The sequence below is a fragment of the Balaenoptera borealis genome, assembly GCF_965194805.1.
Source record: "Balaenoptera borealis genome assembly, contig: HAP1_SCAFFOLD_787, whole genome shotgun sequence".
Classification (NCBI taxonomy): domain Eukaryota; kingdom Metazoa; phylum Chordata; class Mammalia; order Artiodactyla; family Balaenopteridae; genus Balaenoptera; species Balaenoptera borealis.
Window position 1 is genome coordinate 195,356 of NW_028123414.1, and position 21,030 is coordinate 216,385.

At 40.3% G+C, this 21,030-nt stretch overlaps 1 protein-coding gene and 1 pseudogene across 3 annotated transcripts; one reads left to right on the forward strand and one right to left on the reverse strand.

Moving 5' to 3' along the window:
- Nucleotides 1-1,755: 1,755 nt before the first annotated feature.
- On the forward strand, nt 1,756-15,423 carry LOC309621652 (cyclin-Y-like protein 1). Of its 2 annotated transcripts, XM_082409042.1 has the most exons (4): nt 1,756-2,023; nt 11,121-11,195; nt 13,082-13,116; nt 14,480-15,423. In XM_082409042.1, exons 1-4 carry the CDS (start codon nt 1,798-1,800, stop codon nt 14,525-14,527), a joined length of 384 nt encoding a protein of 127 aa, XP_082265168.1. In that variant the 5' UTR covers nt 1,756-1,797; the 3' UTR covers nt 14,528-15,423. The 2 variants fall into 2 exon arrangements, 1 of the variants encoding a protein (XP_082265168.1); XR_014240127.1 differs by lacking the exons at nt 1,756-2,023; nt 13,082-13,116; nt 14,480-15,423 and adding an exon at nt 2,049-2,985 and having other exon boundaries at nt 11,121-11,732.
- Nucleotides 15,424-15,905: 482 nt separating this feature from the next.
- LOC309621653 (10 kDa heat shock protein, mitochondrial pseudogene) lies at nt 15,906-16,570 on the reverse strand (annotated as a pseudogene). Its single transcript has one exon. The product of its transcript is annotated as a 10 kDa heat shock protein, mitochondrial pseudogene (transcript).
- Nucleotides 16,571-21,030: the final 4,460 nt, after the last annotated feature.

Sequence of the window (21,030 nt, forward strand, 5' to 3'; positions counted from 1 at the left end):
CTACTTATTCTCAAGCGTGACCTCACTACAAACCACCTGATAGTGACTCCTTAACTTCACAACATTCAATGGCTCTCATGTTTCTGGGAAGAAAACCAAGCTCTTTACCCCAGCATCTACTTGGGGTTAATAGATCTAGGTTTGAATTTCAGGTTTAAGTACTTTGCAGCAGTGTGACCTCAGACTATTGGGCTCTCTAAGCCTTTGTTTTCTCACCGTGCCTGAGGTCACTGAGGGCAGGACTATTTTTCACACACGGGTGCCTGGCATGTAGGAGGGACTAATCAATGTTGAATGAAGGGAAAGTATTTTAAAATCCACATCAAAAAATTGTTCCTCCTTAAAAAAGGAAAATCCTGATACACTATGCCACTTCCAACCAAATTTGACTTCTACCTTTATTTTCTGATGATCACAATAAGGTGCCTTTGGGGATCCACACAATCAGGGATCAAATCCTGGCCACACCCCTGAGCAATCATGTGACCTTGGGAACGTTACTTAGCTTCTGTAAAATCTGTAAAATGAAGGTTTCTGAGGATTTTGTTCCCGAGGGTTAAATGAGTACCTCACTTGGAACGGGGGCGGGCGCATAGTGTTTGCCAAATGTTAACTATCGTTATCATCTTCATCAAATCAAGACCGTGGTACTTCACTTTGTGACTCTCAAGTTTGTATGAGAAAATCGTACTTTATGCGTTGTTGTTGGCTAAAGTAGGGAAACCTGGAAACTCCTGCCGTGGAAGAGAGAAACAGGCGAGAAAAGCGAGTTGCTGAATCCCAGCGCCTCAGAGGTGGGAGGGAGGAGTTCGGTAATTTACTGATGAGGAATTTACTGATGAGGAAGTGGAGGGGTGACGTGTCCTCGAGTCTCATTCAAGACACAGCCACAGCTCTTTATTGAGAGGAGGACCAGGGCCCCGGGGGTTGCTATGGTTAAACTGTAGGCGGAAACTAACACTCTTTGGAAGGCAAGACAGGAGGAGCATTCAGTTATAAAAAACGGTCAAAACTTGGGGTGAAACTAAGATCGTTGAGCAATACATCAAATGAGTCAACTGTCGACCCGGTGAAACCGAGTTGCTAACTGAACTGGCATTTTATGAACAGGGGCTTTCTACAGAGCCCACTGACTCAGGACGGCTTCCATTAACAAACTCCCGCGGCGCTTCCCGCAGGACCGGAAAGCTCGGAGCGCGAGAGATGAATGGAAACCAGAGTCCGGGGCGCGCCGCTCGGGGGGCGGGGCAGCCGCGGGCGGGGGCGGGGCATTGTGAGTTCCATGCCTGCGCTCTGAGGAGGGCGCGTGGAGGGAACTCTGGTCGTGATTGGTCCGTCGTAACCAGGTTACCGAAGGACACGTTCCGGTAGGCAAGGGCCGGCCGGGCTAGCTACTTTCAGTCAGGAGGCGGCGGCGGAAGGAGGAGGAGGTCCGGCTGCGCTCTCTCCCTGCAGTGGCTGCGCGTCTCAGCGCTTGTCTGGTTGTTCCCACCCCTTTTAACTAAGCCGGTCTGGTCACCGCCCTCACAGACTAGTTGGTTCCAGGGAGGCGGCGGCGGAGGCGGCGGGGGTGCGGCCGGGGCCGGGCCCCTGCCCGGGGCCCGGCGGCTGGGCGGACAGGAGAGCGGCGGGCGAAGTCGCGTCTGCATGTGCGGCACAGCCCCGGCATAGCCCGGGGCTGCCAGTGCCCGCCGCGCCATTGTTGGGGGAGGGGGCGGCTTCTGAGCTCGGCGGAGTCGGGGGACGAGCGGCGGCGGCGGCGGCGGCGGCGGCGGCGGCGAGGAGTGAAGGCGCCCCATGGGGAACTCGCTGTCTTGTTGCCTGTCCCGCAATGCCTGCCCCAAGTTGGGCCGGCGCAGGGGGTCAGCGGAGCCGGACTGTGAGTCTGAGGTCTACAAGGCGGCGGCCGGGAACGCGGTGGCAGTAGCTCCGGCGGCGGCTACCGTGGAACCCGCCGAGTTGGATTTCGCAGGTGGCGAAGGCCACCACCTGCAGCACAGCAGCGACCGGGAGATGCCCGAAGGTAAGAAGCGGCGGGCGCACCTCGCCCCTCGCGGGGTCGGCGCCGTCTGCTCTCGGGCTTACCTCTGGCCTCCGCCGCCCCCAGGGTCCCCCGGGAGGGAGACGCCGCCTAGGGCTCCTTCTTGCCCGGAGTTGGCTCTCCCAGGGCGGGGCACCGGGGACGAAGGCTGGCTCTGCTTGGCGTCCCCACCCCTTATTCTTTACCAGTCGCGTCCGGCCAGTCTCCTTCCCTCTTCCCTACCCGAATGCCCAATTCTTTCCCCCGTTCCCATTTCCCAGCCCGGCCTGAGACCCTCCAATCCGCGGCCCTTCCTGTTCGTGGTTCTATTTAACATCTCGTGGGACTTAGCAGAGACTTTCTGGTGTATTCTCTCTTTTCTTAATGAAAACTTAAATACTCTAACTTCGGCGTATCCATCCCGTCTCCCTATCCAGATGGTACCTAAGCGAAGGAACTAGGTAAGGGCCTGATGATAGACTTCTATTCGTTAAGGTAGTTGATACTCGAGACAATTAAGACAAACATTAGAGGATTTGTCATTTAAATTCAAAATAGAGATGGACAGAGTCAGTGTGGTGTTCTTAACTAAAATTCTTTGGATTTTAATGTTTTCAGTCGCCCTGATAAAAGCTACTTTATCCCTTCTAACTATAATTTGAACACGATAGGAAAGAAAATGGTGGGAGAGGGGCTTAAAATAACTGTGAACGGTGTGAAACGTTACTGCCACGGCTGCAGAGAATAGTTGTTGGGTTTTTTTTCTTTACCAAAGGAGACCCCATGGAGTTCTGATTACTTTTAAATTCCCACTTTGACACAAGTATGTCTTCAGCTGCACGGCCTTAACCGACTTCTTTTGCACGTTGCCTGTTCTAAGGGAGGGGTGAGGTGGTTCCTGAGACTGCTGGACAGAAGTTTCAAAGGAGAAAAAACAAATTCAGATTGTAATTTGTAATATAAAGGTTTGGGAGTTAACATACCACATCCATCCTGCAGAAAAATGTCTCCATGGCTCCCTCCTCCGCCCCCCCCCCCCCAGTAGAATACTATTCAACTTTAAGAATGTTCAGGTAAAAGTTCTGAAGACTAAGTGGCTGGGGGTGGGTGTTGTCGGGGAGGAGAGGAGAGAGAGAAGAGAGGAAATGTTTGATTTTTGCCTCTAGAATTTTGGAAAGGGATGGCTCTAGGTTAAAAAAAAAAATTTCTGGGTAGCATAGTGGCACTTTAATAAAGACTGTTCTTTGAAGTATAAAACATTGTATCATAAAGATGTTAAAGCCCCACTGGCCCATTTGTTTCATTGAAATGCCAGAGATTATTTCATTATTTCATAGACGAAATGTCTTACAGCTCTTCTATTTAAATTTTAGTTGGGTTTATTTAATTTCTTTAAAAGTTAGAATAATTAAGCCTGTGGATTCACCCTTATGATGGACGTGGCTTTGTAAGTGGAAAGTACTCCCTTTTCAGAATAGTTAGATATTGTGAAAGAATGAACAAATTATGTGAATTAATTGTAGCTTTAAACACAAAGCATGTAAGTACTTGTGAAAACTGCTCTGCTTGTTGCTATAAGGTAAGCCTCTAAATGATTTTTCAAAACAGTTAGTAGTTGGCTAGTGTAGGATGAGAGACGAAAATTGGACCTTTATAGAATTCTTTTAAGATTTACAATGCATTTTCTTGTGTATTTCACTTGGCCCTTCCATCTACAAATAAGGCCCGTATATGTTCTCCCTCTGTTGCCGATGAAGAAGCCAAGACTTAGAGATCTGAAATGACTGTGTAACACAGCTACTGAACAAAAGAGACAGACTTGGGAGGTGGTAGATATGCCAAATTCAGTTCTTGGGATGCTTAAGAAACTGTTTAGAGTGCACCTTATATTTGATAATTTATCCATAAGTTAGGCCTATCTCAGCATACTCCAGTTTTGATTATTGCCATTCCAGTTGATTGTACACAACTCAGAAGCAACATTTACCTCTCCATTCTCTGTCTGTACATACATTGCAATGGATATGAATAAAAGTAGAAGTCATGAAATAGCCTAAATTTATCAGTCAGGTAGACACGTTGATATAATTTAAAGAGTTTGTTCTGGTGAAATCCAATTGAAGCCGAGAATGCCCTGCACAGAGGGACACTGGGGGCAGCTGGTAAGCGGGCAGGTGAGGTACTAAGCATGTAGCACACGACTATGTATGCTAAGGAAGGCGTGCTCAATCAGGAACTGGAAAATAGAGTTCATGAGTACAGGACTTACCTTTTTATGTTTAACAGGATTGTTAAAATTTCATTTCAATTTGTCTTTTTTGGGGGGGCATTCAATAAAGTGATAAGAGAAACCTCAATTTCAGCATTTGCCTATTAATGAAGTTTCCATAGAAACAAGGTCAGAACACCAAATATAAAGCACAGGCACATTGGAAGTTTGCTCTTTATGTCTTTATTTCAGACAATTTTGTATCAGTTTCCCTGGAAACTGAGAAATACCTACTCAGATATAAAACATTTGGGCTTTTCTACAGTGAAGAATTATTTGGTTACTTAGAGAAAATCGTACATAAATGATGCTCTGTCTTGTTCTTCAGAAACATTGGAGAAGAACATGATTTCTTCAAGCCATCTCAAAAAAGTAACTCCTAAGAACGTAGTATAGATTTCAGATAGACTCAAAAGAATTTTTTACTACTTTGTCTTTAACAGTATATCTAATATAACTGATGGTAGTGTCATAATAGAAAATAAGATGCTACGGTCCTATTATCTGATTTTATTTTTATTCATCAACTTTTCATACAGCCTTTATGTTCTGACCTTAGGAGCTTTGCTAATTTTCTGGTGAAAGGTGCTCTCTCAAGTGACCCCTACCTCCCATCCCCCTGAAGAGTGGGTAGGGAAGGAATTGGCAATATGATGTGGAAAAACCTCTGAGCAACAGATCTTTCCTTTTTTTGGTGACAGTATTAATAAACATTTGATGTAAAAGATTTAGAAAACACAGAAAAGTCCTGCACTCACACTCAGAATATCCAGAATTTTTATGAATATTTTGGTGTTGATTCTTCCTGAACCTTTTGTATGCATATAAACATAACATTGTGTTTATTTTACAAAGATGGGACTGTTCTTTATGTGCCACTTTGTCACTTTTTGTTGTAAAGAAAAGTAACGGCATGCAGCTCCGGGAACCGTGCTGGCACCTAGAGAGTGCTCCAGGGTGACGTATTTGCATGCAACTGCGCATGGCTCTACAGCCTGCCTTTTACCAGCTGTTTACTGTGCCATCGAATGGTTGGAGCATAATTCATTTACCCAGCCTTTATGGTTGAGCATCTTTTATAATCCCATTATAATGCTTTATTCAGGGGACACAGGTAAAAACTGATGCATTGTATTGATACTTCCCTATAGCATTCTGATTGTACACTCTGTCTTACGACTTCATTAAATTCATAGGGTGAGTCATTTTGTAGTAAAGGTATTTTAACATTAAATGTTCTTTTCCCAAATTAAAGTTACCATTGATTTTTCACTGAACATTAGATTTCCTCTTTTAGGTTTTCGTGGTTCTTGGTAACCTGTCTTGTGTCTTTGATTCTGAGTAACTAAACTACTACTCTAAGAGATCTGAAATTAACTCTGGTCTTAGGTGACAGACACATCAAAAGACAGCATTAGAAGAAATCTTAGATGATGTGGGAAAATTGGGAGAAACTTAACTGGTTTTGGGTACACTGAAACATGATTATTAGGCACCATTCCAGAGGCAGGACAAACAGTGGTTAGACAAGACAAAACCCGTAGCCTAACTCAGGTCCTTACTTTCTAGAGGTGCCTGGGGGCTGACGACACAAGAATAACATCAGGTAGTGAGAACACTAAGAAAGAAAATGAAGGTAATGGGCTGGGGAGGAGGACAGTTTTACAAGGGGTGGTTAAAGACAGCTTCTCTCCTTTAGCGACCCATGAGCAGTCCTAAGAGAGCCATGTGAGGCTGTGGGAGAAGAGGCTTCTGTGCAGTTCCTAAGAAGGGAATGTGCTTGATGCGTGCCAAGGACAGAAAGATGGGTGGCTGCAGCTGAGTGAATGAATGCCAGGAGGAATATGGGGGATTAAGACCTTGTATGCCTAGTGGGCCTTGACCAAAAAATATGAATTTTAGTCTAATTGTAATGGGAAACCATTGAAGGATTATATGCAGGGGAATGATGTTAATTCTTAGAAAAAGGGAAGGGGGGTAGAGAGGGTGGAGGGAGATCAGACCAGCTACTGTGTGAGAATAGACTGTAAGGGTGGAAGGAAGCAGAGAGGGAGACCAGTTAGGAGGCTGGTGCGGTAGCTCAGGTGAGAGCCAACAGTGGCTTGAACAAAAAAGCGATATTAATAAGGGTCTAAAATAGGCTGTAGTATATAGATTGCTCTTGCATTTCATTTGATTCTCACCATGTTCTGAGTTAGGTAGTGTAGGAATTCTTCTCTTAGGTATAAATTGAGCTGTCCAAGGTTTTAAAAATGAGTATTGATAGAGAGTAGGACTGTAAATTCCAAATGCATGGCATATAGGAACAGAATTTATTGTTGACATTATGTGAGCTTCTTTGGAATACTACCTTTTTTCTCACCCTTTTTTGTTGTTGTTGGTTTAGTGTATTAAAGTAATAAAACTTAAGAGTTAAAACAGTAACACTGCGTAATGTGAAATGAAATGAAGGCAACTTGCAACCCACAAAGGTTCTTAAAAGTCCAAGAAACTGAGTAAAGTACTCTTTAGAAATATATAAAGCCAGGTGTACTTACCTATGTGTCACCTCTCAGTCATGATCACTGTAACACTGATTGAGGATTAAAATAAGGCAAAACTGAGAACCAGGGTAGAGGCAGGTACAGAAGCAGTTGGAAACCAGAGCTGGGAAGTTGGGAAGCCAGGATGGTCAGAAGCTAGGGAAGCAGGGTCAAGGCGTGGGTGAGCCGTAGCCTGGCAGGTGCAGGAGCCTGCTGTGTCCCCGCTGGTGAGGCAGCCCAGCTCGGGGCCGGCTGGCGGGAACTCCCTGACTGCGGTGGCAAGTGTGGACTCAGAGAGATGAAGCCATCAGTTTCCGTGGTAATTGTAAGGACTGTAATGTTTGTCTTATGAGCCATAAAACTAATACACTGTGCAGTATAGGGGTGCTAGGGCAGTTCAGTAAATGCAGTGGTTACCGTTAAGTGAACTGGTGCTCAGCAGTTGGCCCAGAAACTGCTGACATCTCCTGTTTATTTGGAATATATTGAAATCAATATGTTGATATTAATCGCTTTCTGAAATATGCTGCTTCTGTCAGATGCTTTCTTGGTCACTTCCCTCTCCCTCTAATATTTTAACAAGGAAAAATCATTTATCGACAGTTTGATAGCATAGTTTTAACACTTTTAGCCTTCAGTAATGCATTTCATTTGTTCTAAGTTGCCTATGTTTTCACACTTTTAACAACTGCAGTCGAGATGGATCTTAACAACTGGTAGAATCTTAGATTGGAGGAAAAACAGTATTCAGTGTCGGTGGTGTTTTACAGGTTTCCTCTGAGGAATGTTTACATTAAGACCGAGTTGAATTTTTTTTTAATCATACTTTTTCTACATCGACCTATCGTGCTGTCAAATAAGTTGCAATTTAAATTGATAATACAAAAATGATGGGTCTTAAAATACAGTTTTAATCATAACCCCTAATCATGAGCTCAAGAATATTTCTCCTGGGTAAAACATTCTTAGAGGTTTCTAAAGAAATAACTTTCGGAAGAATCCATGTAATTTCCTGAATGCACAGTAATTTCCTGAAGTCTCTAAATTACTGTGTGTGCATGTGGTGGGGAGAGGGATGAGAGGGATGGTGGGTGGTAAAGCTTTGCTTAATAGTTGGCAGTCTTACCTTTGTGATAGTGAAGAGTGTGGTAGGTTTTATCATAGTCTCCTTAGGCTCTTGGGAAGATAGTTAATGGGAAGTGCAGAAATATTGTGTGTATGTATGAGTTTACTGTCTAATGGCTCACATGTCCATTCTATAAGATAGTGATGTGGTATTTTTCATTAGCAAAAAGTGCAAGTTATATAGAAAATTGTTAGTTATATAGACTATAAACAAAAGATTAATATTTTCTGAAAACCTCATGCAAACTGACAGCAGTAGGGCCCTGGTGTTTACAGTACATTCAAATGATAGGCCAACTCACCAAAGTGGAAATAACACTGATAACTGTGGGAAAATGGTCAAACTGTGTAATCAAAAGAAATACAAATTAGATCTACAGTGAGGTTCCTCATTCATATCAGTAGGAATTTTTTTTTTTTTTTCAAGTATCCAAAGCAAGGGTAGGAACTCAAAATGTCATGATTGGTAGCATTATACCCTAATGTGCCCCCCACCTTCTTTAGGAAGCAATTTAGCATTGTACATGGAGCCGTGAAAGTGATCTAACCTTTTGGCTTAGTCATTCCACTTCCGAAGATCTTTGCTAAGGAGATAAGACCATTATTTTAAAAACCTATGTACATGAAGATTTTCCTCATAATATTTTAAGAATAGAACTTTGTAAGCACCAATCCCCAGCAATAGGGGATTGGCTAAGTCCAGGATAGGAATAACACTTGATGGGCCAGTGTGTATTCATTAGACAATAAATATGCAACAGTGGGGTGGAGAGCGCTTGTTAGTAACAAGAAGACATAAATTGTACACTAATTAGAGCTTTTTTTAACGTATAAGAAAAGCAACTAAAAGTAACGGTTGTGAATCATTGTGTGTTAATGATTGTGAATGGTTGTGTGTAATTTTTAAACAGAGCATCGTTTTGTCTCATGCAGATTTTTGTTCATGATATTTGTTAAAGGAATGAGCAAGTGACTTTTACCTTTCCCCACCTTTAGTGTGATCATCAGTACTGCCGATTAACCAGGTCTCCTTCAGTTGCAAGTTAAAAGAACATCACAGCGTTAAGCACTACTTGACCCAGGAGTTAAATGATCTCCTCAGTTCTGCTCTCCTCTGTTGATGTCTCCTGAAAAGCCTTTCCCCTCATGATAGCAAGGGGAGTGTCCAGCAGCTCAAGACTAGCTAAGGATCCTAGAGTACAGTTCTGCCTTTCTCTTTTCTTGGGAAGTCCCAGGACAGCTGTGATTGATTGGCCGGTCCTGGGTCCTGTGCCTACCTTTGAACCCCCTAGGATAGAGTAGGGAGAGTGCCAGCTTTTTTCTGGTCACTTGGGCTAAGTTTACTTTTTTTTTTTTGCATGTTGTCATTTCTTTTATCCCGGCCTTCTTGATTTTTGTATTTAGATCTGTAGTAGCACATCTTGGTTTGGCGGGTGTGTGTGTGTGTGTGTGTGTGTGTGTTAAAGCTTGCTTCTCTTTGATTCTGGCACTTAATTTTCCTGGACTTCCATTGAAAATTGTTAAGTTTTACCATGCCATAGACACTGATAAATAATACAGCTACTTTGCAAACATTTCTGCTTATTTTTTAGATTCAAATGTAGTCTATTTACTTTCTTTTTGGTATAGGTAAGTAGTCATGAATTCTTTCGGAAGCTATAGGTTAGAGGCAGCTGTGAAAGTCTCTGCCTGCCATTTTGTGTACAGCTGAAATAATTTATTTTCCCATTGTCTTAGTTTTTCAAATATGTAGGAGAAAAAAACTTTAAAATAATTATATGGGTCTTTTACATAAAAATGTTGAATAGAATATTTTCTCCAAAAGCAGCTTGATAAACTTCAAATTCAGTGAAGGAATTTTCATGAAGAACAAAGCAGTTGGTTTAGCTCTGTAAATTACTAGTGCTGGCAATGACATTAAAATGGATGGCTCAGATTCCTGTTAAAACGGGAAGTCCAAAATTACTGTTCGTGCAAAATTCTTTCTGGGTGGGAAAAGGGGATTCTAGGTAGCTACATTTGTGGAATGCTGGGTTAGACAGAATTCACTACTAGACTAATTCGTTTTTAATATATCAATGTGTGTATTCTTTGGCTTCTCTAAGAGGCAGGGATATATTTGTATTTCACTTTGACCATCAAAGCCATCTTTCAAAAACAGATCAGTTATTATGTGGTTTGGGAAATAATTGCCTTAACCATTACTCTTTATCTGAATCTTGGTCCAGTTTCTTAAAAGATTGGTTAAATGGTTTGAGATGGACTTTGCTGAGGAAGTGTCATAGGGCTTTTATGTTTGTTTGTTTGTTTTAAACAACAACCTTACTATCCTGTGTGGTAGCTTGTGCTTGTTTTGTATTTCTGCCTAAATAGAAGACGCTATCCCACCTTGGTGCAAGGTGGGCTACAGGCAGACCCACCTTTTCGTGTAGGTATGGCCAAAATTTTTTTCTAGTAGCCCTATGATCTGCTCCAGAAAGTACTCTTATTGAAGCCCCCAATTAATCATGCAGCGTGGAATGAAGAAGAAGTGAGTTTAGCTTTGGAAATAGAGGGCAAAGTTAAAAATCACTATCATGGAAGTGTTCCTCTAGATTAGAACATTGAACTTTTATGTAGTCCTCTTAAATCTGCCATGATGAATAGCCCCCAGATAAACCACAGCCAATTAAATGAGTTCATTTGTTGAATGGAGTTAGAATTAGCCATTTGATTGTCTGAAGAACATTTGCCAAAAGCAACTCACTTCGTTTTGGCATATTTGATATATTGAGCTGGTATCTGACAGTAGTTGGCCACAGCATAACTTGCTTCTTGAGACTGTTCCTGGAATGTGCTAGTAATATCAGCTTTAAAAGAGGGTGACTGAATTTTTAATTGATAAATAGGAGGGGAGTCACATATATGATTCATCTAAAAATGGCATAGATTATTTAGGTGCAAGTTAAAGAAGTCTAAGACATAGCCATGGTTTTATTCCACATGTATGGAGAGTTTCTACCATTTTGCTGTTTCCCAATAGAATTTTTATATTGTGCCTTTACTAAAATTGCCTTTTTGTCATTACTAAAAGCTCTTCTCAAGACTATTAAAAGTGGTTTCAATCAATGTGTAGCTATCTTTAAAATCATGTATTTTTCTACTCAACTAAATCACCACACCTTTTTCTCTTCTTCCTATACAGACTTAGCTTTGGAACCAAACCCTTCTGACCACCCAAGGGCAAGCACAGTTTTTCTGAGCAAACCTCAAACAGATGGTAAGGCAATGCTTTTTTTTCCCTGAGAAAAAGAGTGAAAACTGTTTTTGTTTTGTGTATTATAGGAGGTATTTAGAAAAACTCTTACAGTGGTTTAAATGTTTCACTTTTTTTATGTATTCACTTGTCTTATTTTAATATGTTGATGATACAGTTTCCTTTAGTTGTCAGTGTTTTAGGGAGGAGAACACTTAGACTATCTGTTTATACATTTTGCCACCTCTTTATCAACATAGTCAACTGGCCACATGATTTAGATGTGGTCTATTTCTCCATGCTACTTTGTCCTTTTCCCCTTGCTCCGAAGAGCACATATGTTAAAGACAAATGATAGGGTTTAGGTCACAGTTAGGTTTTCATTTGATCAAATCAGAAAAATCAGTTGTTATATATGGGAATTGAGCCTTGTGATTTTGGCCCTGTTTTACACAGTGTTCAACCAGACGAGCCTATCTCACATCCAGATTTATGCTACTCAGAACTTTTAAGCTATTCAAAACTTTCTCATCCTAATGTAGTGCTGTGCCAGGGTAATAAGAGCAACATGCCATATGGGGTTTTCCAGAAGATTATCCTCAGCATGTGAAACTCATATAAATTTCCTGTGTCCTCCTTGTTTTAAGATGAGAATCAGAACCGTAGAATTTTTTGCACTCCTGCTTGCCTGCTTGTCTTCCTTAATGTTATGTTAAATCCTAGTTTATTTGCTAAAAAGCCATACGTGACCAAGTTTTTCAGTTGATTACGAGGGCAGGAATACAAGAAGTGAACATTCCATAATATTTAAAGTGAAGCAGCACAATAAAAAACGGAGGTTTGGTTTTTTGTTGTTGTTGTTTTGCTTTTTGTTTTTTTCCGTTAGATCACTGGTTTTTATAAAAGGATATAACTCAGGAACAGCCAGATGGAAGAGATGCATAGGGCCAGGCATGGGGACAGGGCACAGAGCTTTGATGCCCTCTGCAAGGGTACTACGTGTTCACCAACCTGGAAGCTCCTGGGGTTTCTAACTTGCATTTTTCTAGTGTGTGTACTTGAGCCACTCATTTCTGGTTAGGATTGCTCTATTTCTCAGTTTCTTCCAGAGCCATGAGCTGCTCACATGTAGAGGGGCGCTGGAGACAGTAAAAGAAAAGCTGTCCCATGCCTGTCTCTCTCTTCAGCCTTAAGGAATCCGTGCCTGTGATGCCTGTCTGGAGTTAAAGGAGGCAATGTGAGCAAGAGTGTGGCCTAAGACCCTCTTCAGGCTTTTATTCTTCTGGCCTTTGTTGGAGCAAAACAGTTTTGTGTGCTGTAGATATGTTCATTTAGGTCAGCACACTCATTTTACAATTTACGTTTAACGTAGGTTACTTTCCAGTTGTGTATTTTTTCAGTAAGGTATTTGAGTAGGTTACCATTAAGTGGTTCAGGATGCTTCCAGAGATACTGGTGCGTTCGGAGATGAGTGCCTGGCCAGAAACTGGTTCTTAGAGTTGTCATCTGTAGATTGTGGTAATTAAAGTAAGCTGTGTGTAAATGAAGAATTAGAAAATACTCCTGGCTAGTAGTTCAGCTATGCAGCAGGTAAATTTTTTTATTAGCTAAGTTTCTCACCTGGCCTAATTTGCTTTGTCCTTTTCTTTTGTAAATGGGGAGTCTTTCATTTGTACCTAATCCAGAATATCTATTAGGTCAAAAAAGTGAAACTAAGTTTTTAGATTTTATTTATAGGACTCATCTTGCTGGGTGATTTAAATGATATATTTTGTTGGAAATTATTTTAAAAAATAGAATGGAATTTTATCTCATTGTGTTATTGGTAATCCATCAAATAATTAGTGACTACTTTTATTTTTCTATGGCATTTGTATCAGAATTCATCAGTTAATTTTTTTTATTCTTAGTGCGGGAAAAGAGGAAGAGCAACCATTTAAACCATGTAAGTAAACAGTTGAAAAGTTAAGAAATTAATAGTTTGAATTAAAAATATGTCTGCCATGATTCCTAAAAATATGATGGATCCAATACTGTTAGCATGGACCTCTTTTTGGTAGATTTTCTAAATCTCTGTTTTCCTAATTACCAAATGTATTCAGGAAAGTCTTTGACTTAGTAGTGCCCATTTTTTAAGGGTTCTGACATTTAAGTTAAATTTCACTAATATGGTTGTAGTATAAAGATCTGCCTTAAATTCTTTTGCCTTATTTTTTTGATCTCATTTTTTAACCAAAGTAATAAAAGTATAACAGGTAAGTTAATTTTTAGCACTGTCCATTGACTTCTTGTCATAGCAGGTGACAGCTTAGCTTCTTCGGTCCACCATGACGTTATTTCCCTCCCTGTGTTCCCTCAACATGTATCAGTTTTTATTAAATCAGAATCAATGTTTACATTACTACGACTCTGCAAATATTGTGCATTGCTGAGCCATATAGTTCTCTGACTGTGCCTCCTCCTTGTACACCCTTCATTCTTCTTCTTAAATATTAATGAAATTGGAGCACTTCTGCACTTCTCTAGGATAACCCAACCCCCCTTTTCCTAGCCAACGTGATCTCACACAGCCAAATGCAGTAAGTAGCTCCCTGCCCGGTCTCCCTGCTTTCACATTCTTCATTTTTTCTGTGGAATTAATTTCCTGACTCTATTCACTTGCCTGTTTTCTAACAGCTATTTTTTTCCCCAAATGTTTTAACATTTGTCACATGCCTATCAAAAATATTTTCCGTCTACTAAGCCACATCTGTTCCATTTTTTTCTTGGAGACACTTTTCCCCAATCTTTTGTCTTCCTACTCCCATATAGACTAGTGTTCCCCTAGGCCTGCTCTATGCCTCTTTTCCTGGGATATCTGTGTGAAGTCATCTGGGATCTCACATAACTCTGCTCTCTTATGTTGGATCCCCTATGTCCTAGATTCTGTTTCCCTCTTGTCTTGTTATACTTCCTTGTTTTACTGGAGCACATTTTCCTGGGAAAAGGGCACATGGGCAGAAAGTTTATAGAGATCTAGCCTCTCTGAAACTCCTTCTATTTGATAAAGTATAGAATTCTCAGCTGAAACTAATTTTTGCCATTCTAAAGACACTTCCCTCTCATCTTCTCATTTACACTGTTGCTCTTAAACCTGTTGACATTGTATGGTACATTGTACATTACCGATTTTAGTCATTTCCCCCCATCCCTTCCTTCTCGGGAACCTTTTAGTACCTTCCCTCTCCCTGGGATTTTGAAATTTCATAATTTGGTTTGGTATAGACCTTTTTTGTGTGTTTCTTTGATATTCTGTTTTTTTCTTCCAGGTTCCTATTATTCGGATGTTGGAAGTCTTAGACTTACCAGATGGCTAACTTTTTTCCCCTCCTGCTTTGCATTTTGTCGTTTTGTCCTGCTTCCTGGAGGTTTCCTTGACTGTGCTCTAATCCTTCTATTGAATATATTGTTTTGTCTACCTTATTTTCAATTTATAGAGTTCTCTTATATCCTGTCATTCTTTTTTTCACTGATGCAATTTCAAGTTTTCATTTGCTCCTGAGTTTTTATCACTCCCATCAATTCCTTCTTCCTGTTTGGTTTTGTTTTTTTTTAAAGCATCCTTATATTTTATTTTATTTATTTATTCTTTGGCTGCATTGGGTCTTGGTTTCTGCACGTGGGCTTTCTCTGGTTGCGGTGAGCTGGGCCTACTCTTTGTTGGGTGCGTGGGCTTCTCATTGCAGTGGCTTCTCTTGTTGCGGAGCACAGGCTCTAGGGCGTGTGGGCTTCAGTAGTTGTGGCTCATGGGCTCTAGAGCGCAGGCTCAGTAGTTGTGGCGCATGGGCTCAGTTGCTCTGTGGTATGTGGGATCTTTCTGGGCCAGGGCTCGAACCCGTGTCCCCTGCATTGGCAGGCGGATTCTTAACCACTGCGCCACCAGGGAAGTCCCATTCCTTCTTCCTGTTTTGATCTCTTACTTGTTGGGGGCTTCCCTCAAACGTGTGATGGTCCTTGGCTGTCTGTTAAGATCTAATTGGAAGCATCACTTGGACAACTCGTTAACTGATGGGCCTCACTGCAAGGATTTGGGGACCACGCCTCTGAACTCTGAGCCTGCCTTGGGTTCTGTAAGACAAACTGGTTTTCTTGTTCCTGTCCTAGTCACTCTCTGTAGGTACCAAGGTTGTGCTTCCTCTGTTCTGCCATGTCAGTTACCACTCCTTTATCTAGTCTTTTCACCTTTCAAACATTAAAAATCATCTGCTGTTTATCCTGTCTTATGTATAGCTTTTTTAAAAAATGCCTTTAATTCGAATGAGATGATATCTGAAAGAAGGGGGAGAGGAAATAGGTTTGTGGTCAGTCTACTCAAACTTAGATTTATTCTTTGAATATAGGTTCTGAGTTTGAAGTTTAATTCAATATAATTAACGATATTAATTCAGACAATATTTTTGATTATACCTATAATTAGAATATTATACTTTTCTACTAAGGCCTGGAGTATGAATTCTATTCAAACCACTCACCCTACCATATTGTCCATTAGTGTGCAACATAGATGGAGTATTACAGACTTTTCAGTTAAAGTCATTGATTCTTAATAAACGTATCCAAAACTTGTGAAAAGGGGGAAGAAAAAAGTGAACTTCAGCTTTATTCTCTTTTTTTTTTTTTTTTTTCATTTATATACTTTTATTTGGGAATGTTTAAATCAATACAGAGAAAACTAAATTTCAGAGACACTGAATATCATTAGTTTGGATATCATTACTTTATTATAAAAGAAACACGGAAATTATTTACAGGATGAAAGATTTCAGAACTTCAGTGGCAGCTTCACGTGATGCCATTGGGGGAACGGGCAGCTTCACGTGATGCCATTTCAATAGTGACTTATTTTAGTCGACATATTTTCCAAGAATGTCACCATCTCTAAATAAGAAATAATCCTTGTCATCTAGAACTACTTTGGTGCCTCCATATTCTGGGAGAAGAACTTTATCTCCAACTTTCACACTAACTGGTTGAATCTCTCCACCCTTTCCTTTAGAGCCTGATCCAACAGCTACTACCATTGCTTGCAATACTTTTCCTTGCGATTTTTCTGGAAGCATAATGCCTCCTTTGGTTACAACTTCGGGTGCACTTCTTTCAACTAATACTCGGTCAAAGAGGGGAAGAAACTTTCTAAATGCCTGTCCTGCCATGACTCGGGTTGCCGCACTTCGTACTCTCGCTCTCTCCAGCTTTATTCTTTTAATGGGTTAAAATCAGAGGCAGTAGGCACAATGGGAAGAGTCATTGGGTGGGGGCAGGATTTCAACAGGTACTTGACCTTTAATGATAAGCTTTGAGGGTTGTTACTTACTAGCCTCCTAGGTATGATTATTTTCTAGTCTTCACCATTAAACCTGAAGTCTACTTTAAGCAACCTTTCCCCTTATAAAGATTGTAAAAGTCCATGTATTTTGTCCTTAGTGCTGAATGAAGATAAATACTCTTCTTCAGTGACCAATTGAAATAATACCTATGAACATTAAACTGTCAGTAGTGTTTTTTGCTACTTGTTTTTTTTTTTTTTGTATTTGCATTTTATACCCTTATGTGTGTCAGTGCAGTTTATTGAGGTTGTGAGCCAGCAATGGTAAGGCTTTAATCATAAAGGACAGTTATCTTAAATTTTCAAGCAAGATGAGAGGAAAGTAATCTGCTGGCAGCTAACATATCTAGGCTTTGCTCAGAGGCTTCAATTCTGCCATCCTTTAGTGAACCCTAGATGCTGGAAAGTTTGAATAGTTTCAGGAGTAGGCCTGTGGAAGTGTTTCTTTTGTAGGATCGAGCCAGTAGACTGTAAGTTGCTGATACATTAAATGAGCCCCCATAGGACTATAGACCACATCTAATTAAAAATTTTAAATGTTTTAGCAGTAATATTTCCAAAGACAAATCAATATACATTCATAATAGAAAAAAAAGTTTTTAATAGAGGAAAACAGGATAAATAGCACCCAAAGCTCTACCAACTAGTCTATATTTTGGTACATTTCCTTACTATTTTTATTCCCCTCATATATATAGATTTTTGGTCAGAATTGACTTTTATTACGTGTAGTGTATGTCATATTATACCCTAATAGTAGTGACCTTAAAAGATAACCTGCTTCGTTTAGAATCAAAGTATTTGAATGAGTGAATTTTCATTTTTCATGCTGTATCTGTTTTTTGAGATTCTAAAATTACACATTAACCAGATAGCTTAAGGACCATATCAGAGTTTTAGTTTAAAACATTTCTAGCTTGAAGGAGAAATTAGTCTTCCAAATAGTGATACTTTTCAAATATGTTACATCTAGAACTTTTTGTTAATAAGGAATAAGTGGCTTTGCATAAAGCATCTGAAACAAGCAAAATGGTGTTTTATATATGCCATTTGGATATTTCTGAGTATTGGATACTGGCAATTTTTATTTAAATGCTCTGTATTTTAAAAAGCATCAACTAGATTTTCTCCCTGCCTCACCTTTCATGTATTTGTGGAGGACATTGATGGGAGAGTGTGACAGCATGGTGAAAACTATTTTATATTAATAGGAGGAAGGAAGGCTCATCTGAATTAGTAAACAAACAAAAACCAAAAACAAAACCCAGCTTTAAAATTGTTTGTATTCTGTGGTATTAAAGAATGCTACTCTTCCTTCCAGTGGCTTTCAGTGATTGGGATTTGGTTATTGGCCTTACTTTAAGGAAGAGAGTTGTCCTAACATAGTTTAGGCCATTTTAGTATTTGACTATTGCCATGTTCATGGGCTCTTCACAAATAAATGGATACTTCTAAAGTGTTTTAAAGATAGTTCATTCTCTAGAGGGTCTCAAAAAGTTCTTTGTCACCTATCCAACACCACTGTAGATAAAGTCTCACGAATTTGTATCTTTAGTAAGATTTACCTCCAGTTGTAACTGATCTTAAATAATTTCTCAAACACTTGTTGAATCCTAATTTGTCCCAGATTCTGTGCTCAGTAGCTGGAGGTAGGAGAAGAATCTTCCTAACCTGGAGAAGCTTGTTTACTTAAGAGGGTGGTACTATGCAAGCAGCTGAGACCATGGAACAGTTGGTAAATTAGATGTGTGAGTGTGCAGGAAGTGAGAAGTTTTGTGGTGTGCCTGCTGGCAAAGGGATCCTAGAGGAAGATGGGGTCAAGCTTGCTGGGACAGGAGGAAGAAAAAGGCACTGCAGGCAGAGAGCAGCATGGGTGAGGCAGGAGTGTCAAATAACACGTAGAACAGAAGTAGTACAATTTTGAAATGAATGGCAAGTATTCTCTGAGGTTCTCACTTGAGTAATGTAATGGCAGTCTTACTTAAACATGAAGTGAGAAGTTAAATTCTCAGAGTTGTTTTATCCGTTTTTTTTGGATGCGAGAGAATCTTTAAGCAGTACCTATTTGTCCTCCAGATAAGGAAGTTGAGGCCCAGAGAGACTTACGGCCCCCAGCTTTTTAGTGATAGAGCAGCCCTGGCATGCCCAGCCTCTGATTCGAAAACGCTTGTCTCGTCACACTGTCTCCTGAACGAGTACATTTGTTATCGGCGTGCATTGACTGCAGTGAAATGCTCCGACATCGGTATTACAGAAAGCATGACGTTTTATTGTAGTAAATGAATAGAAATGGGAAATCTCAGCTGCATTTCATTGCTTAAGGAAAAAACCCTGAAATCTTATTCTAAACTTTTTACATTATTATAAAGGTAATTTATAATAGGCGCTTGCCAGGTTTGAGTATAGGTACTATATCAAGGCAGCATTTTATAACCCATTTCTCAAAGCTCGTCTGTGGAAGTCAGAGTATAGAGGTTTCCCATAGAGCTGCACATGATATCACACTCAGGCAGTTCATGGAGTGTAAGAAAAATCTTAATGCTTTATCGTTTGACATTTTAACCAAGGAAAAAAACACACTTTATAGGTTTAACTTACTGTGACATTTTCTTCTATTTCCCTTCCCCTTCAGGTATCTCCAGGGCAGCTTACTAAAAAGTATAGCTCATGCTCAACGATATTTCTAGATGACAGCACAATCAGCCGTCCTAATCTTAGAACCACAGTAAAATGGTGAGTACAAGTAGGTTGCCAAGGGCTGAGTGACAGACCCCCTTATCGCTAAAAGCATCCTAGCCATACATAATTTCATTCATTTGAATTGTCCTTTTCAGTGATCAGGTTAAAAAACTGGTGTCAACTATACATTGATTTCAAGGACCTAAATATGAATTTTCAGTTTCCATTTTAATCTTAGAGCGCATGATAGAAGGGAAAGCCAGTTAGCAAATAAGAAATCCCAGAAAAAGTATAAATCTTTATTTGACGCATTTCTGTTGTTAAGCCATTGTTGAACATAATGAGAAAGAGAGGTACTTTTTATTGGCTATTTCTAGAAAAAATTATTTCTTTATGAGTTGTAGTCCTCAAACAATGTATACTACTTTGGAAGCTACTCTTAGAAGAAGGAACAGCTTGTCCCCTACTGGCACCAAAGCGAATCTGCATTTAAATTTAATTGGATTTTGTCAGATTTATCCCACTGTGCATTTTTTTTTTTCCTGCACTATTTCTGTATGAAATTTTACTTCTCCTTCCTGTCCCCCAAAGAGGGGGAGAATATATCAAACCAGTCTTAAGAAATACACACTCAAGCTTAATTTCTGTGTAGACGAAATTTGTTCAACTGAGGTTTTAACTTAATAGACACATTTAATTTTTGTTTACATATATAAATATATCTCCAACACACTGTATCAATCACAGCAGAGAACAATAAAAGAGGTGAGGTTTCGGAAACATGGCTGTCGTCAGGCTTATACTTAAGGAGACACGAACAGTGTCATGATGATGGAAACTATTCTTTAATTTCTGGGAGCACCTCATAGTCCACAATTGGAGATGCACTTTCAAAACACCCTAATGATGAACCTTTCAAGCTTATTTAAGAGAGAAAAACCAAACGGGATGCAGAGCTTCTTGCCTCCTCCCTCGCGGTTGTCCACGAAACATTAACATCTCCTTAGGATATGAATGTTGATTTTCCAGAACACAGTTTGGGAAATGCTATTTGAAAATATTAATGTCCTTATCCTTAATTTTATTTGTTGTCTTAATTTTAAAAGCTAATTATATTTTTAATTGGTTTTTAATGTGCCAGCTTTTTTTTTAGCTATTTAAATTATCAGTAACTTCTACTTTAATTAAAGACAGCAAGTTCACAGTCATAATAATGTAACTTTCCTCTCTTGCTTACAATAATAGTTGAAGTCAAATCATGTTTCAGCAAAAACTGAGCCCCATCTCTAAAGTCCTGAGTTTGGGCACTTATCACATCATCACTGAATGTTTTTATTCAGCCAAGACACTGAATCTGTGGGTACAAAAACCACTCTACTTTGGCTAGAGTCGCAGCTTCTTTTGAATTCAAAAGAGTCTGATGTCCAGTATATAATTCAAAAGTACCTTTGAAGGTTAACCTTGCTCAGGGACTTCCCTGGTGGTGTAGTGGTTAAGAATCTGCCTGCCAACGCAGGGGACACAGGTTCGAGCCCTGGTCTGGGAAGATCCCACATGCCGCAGAGCAATTAAACCCGTGCGCCACAACTACTGAGCCTGTGCCGTAGAGCCCGCGAGCCACAGCTCCTGAGCCCGTGTGCCACAACTACTGAAGCCCACGCACCTAGAGCCCGTGCTGTGCAACAAGAGAAGCCACCACAGTGAGAAGGCCGCGCACCACGACAAAGAGCAGCCCCCGCTCTTGGCAACTAGAGAAAGCCCGCGCGCAGTAACAAAGACCCCATGCAGCCAAAAATAAGTAAAATTAAATAAAAT

What these genes read in the sequence shown, in the direction of transcription:
- LOC309621652 (XM_082409042.1), top strand. Translation starts at nt 1,798, where the DNA reads ATGGGGAACTCGCTGTCTTGTTGCCTGTCCCGCAATGCCTGCCCCAAG. An exon ending in CGACCGGGAGATGCCCGAAG is followed by an intron (nt 2,024 to 11,120) that starts GTAAGAAGCGGC and finishes CTTCCTATACAG; the next exon opens with ACTTAGCTTTGGAACCAAAC. An exon ending in AGAGCAACCATTTAAACCAT is followed by an intron (nt 13,117 to 14,479) that starts GTAAGTAAACAG and finishes TTTTTCTTCCAG; the next exon opens with GTTCCTATTATTCGGATGTT.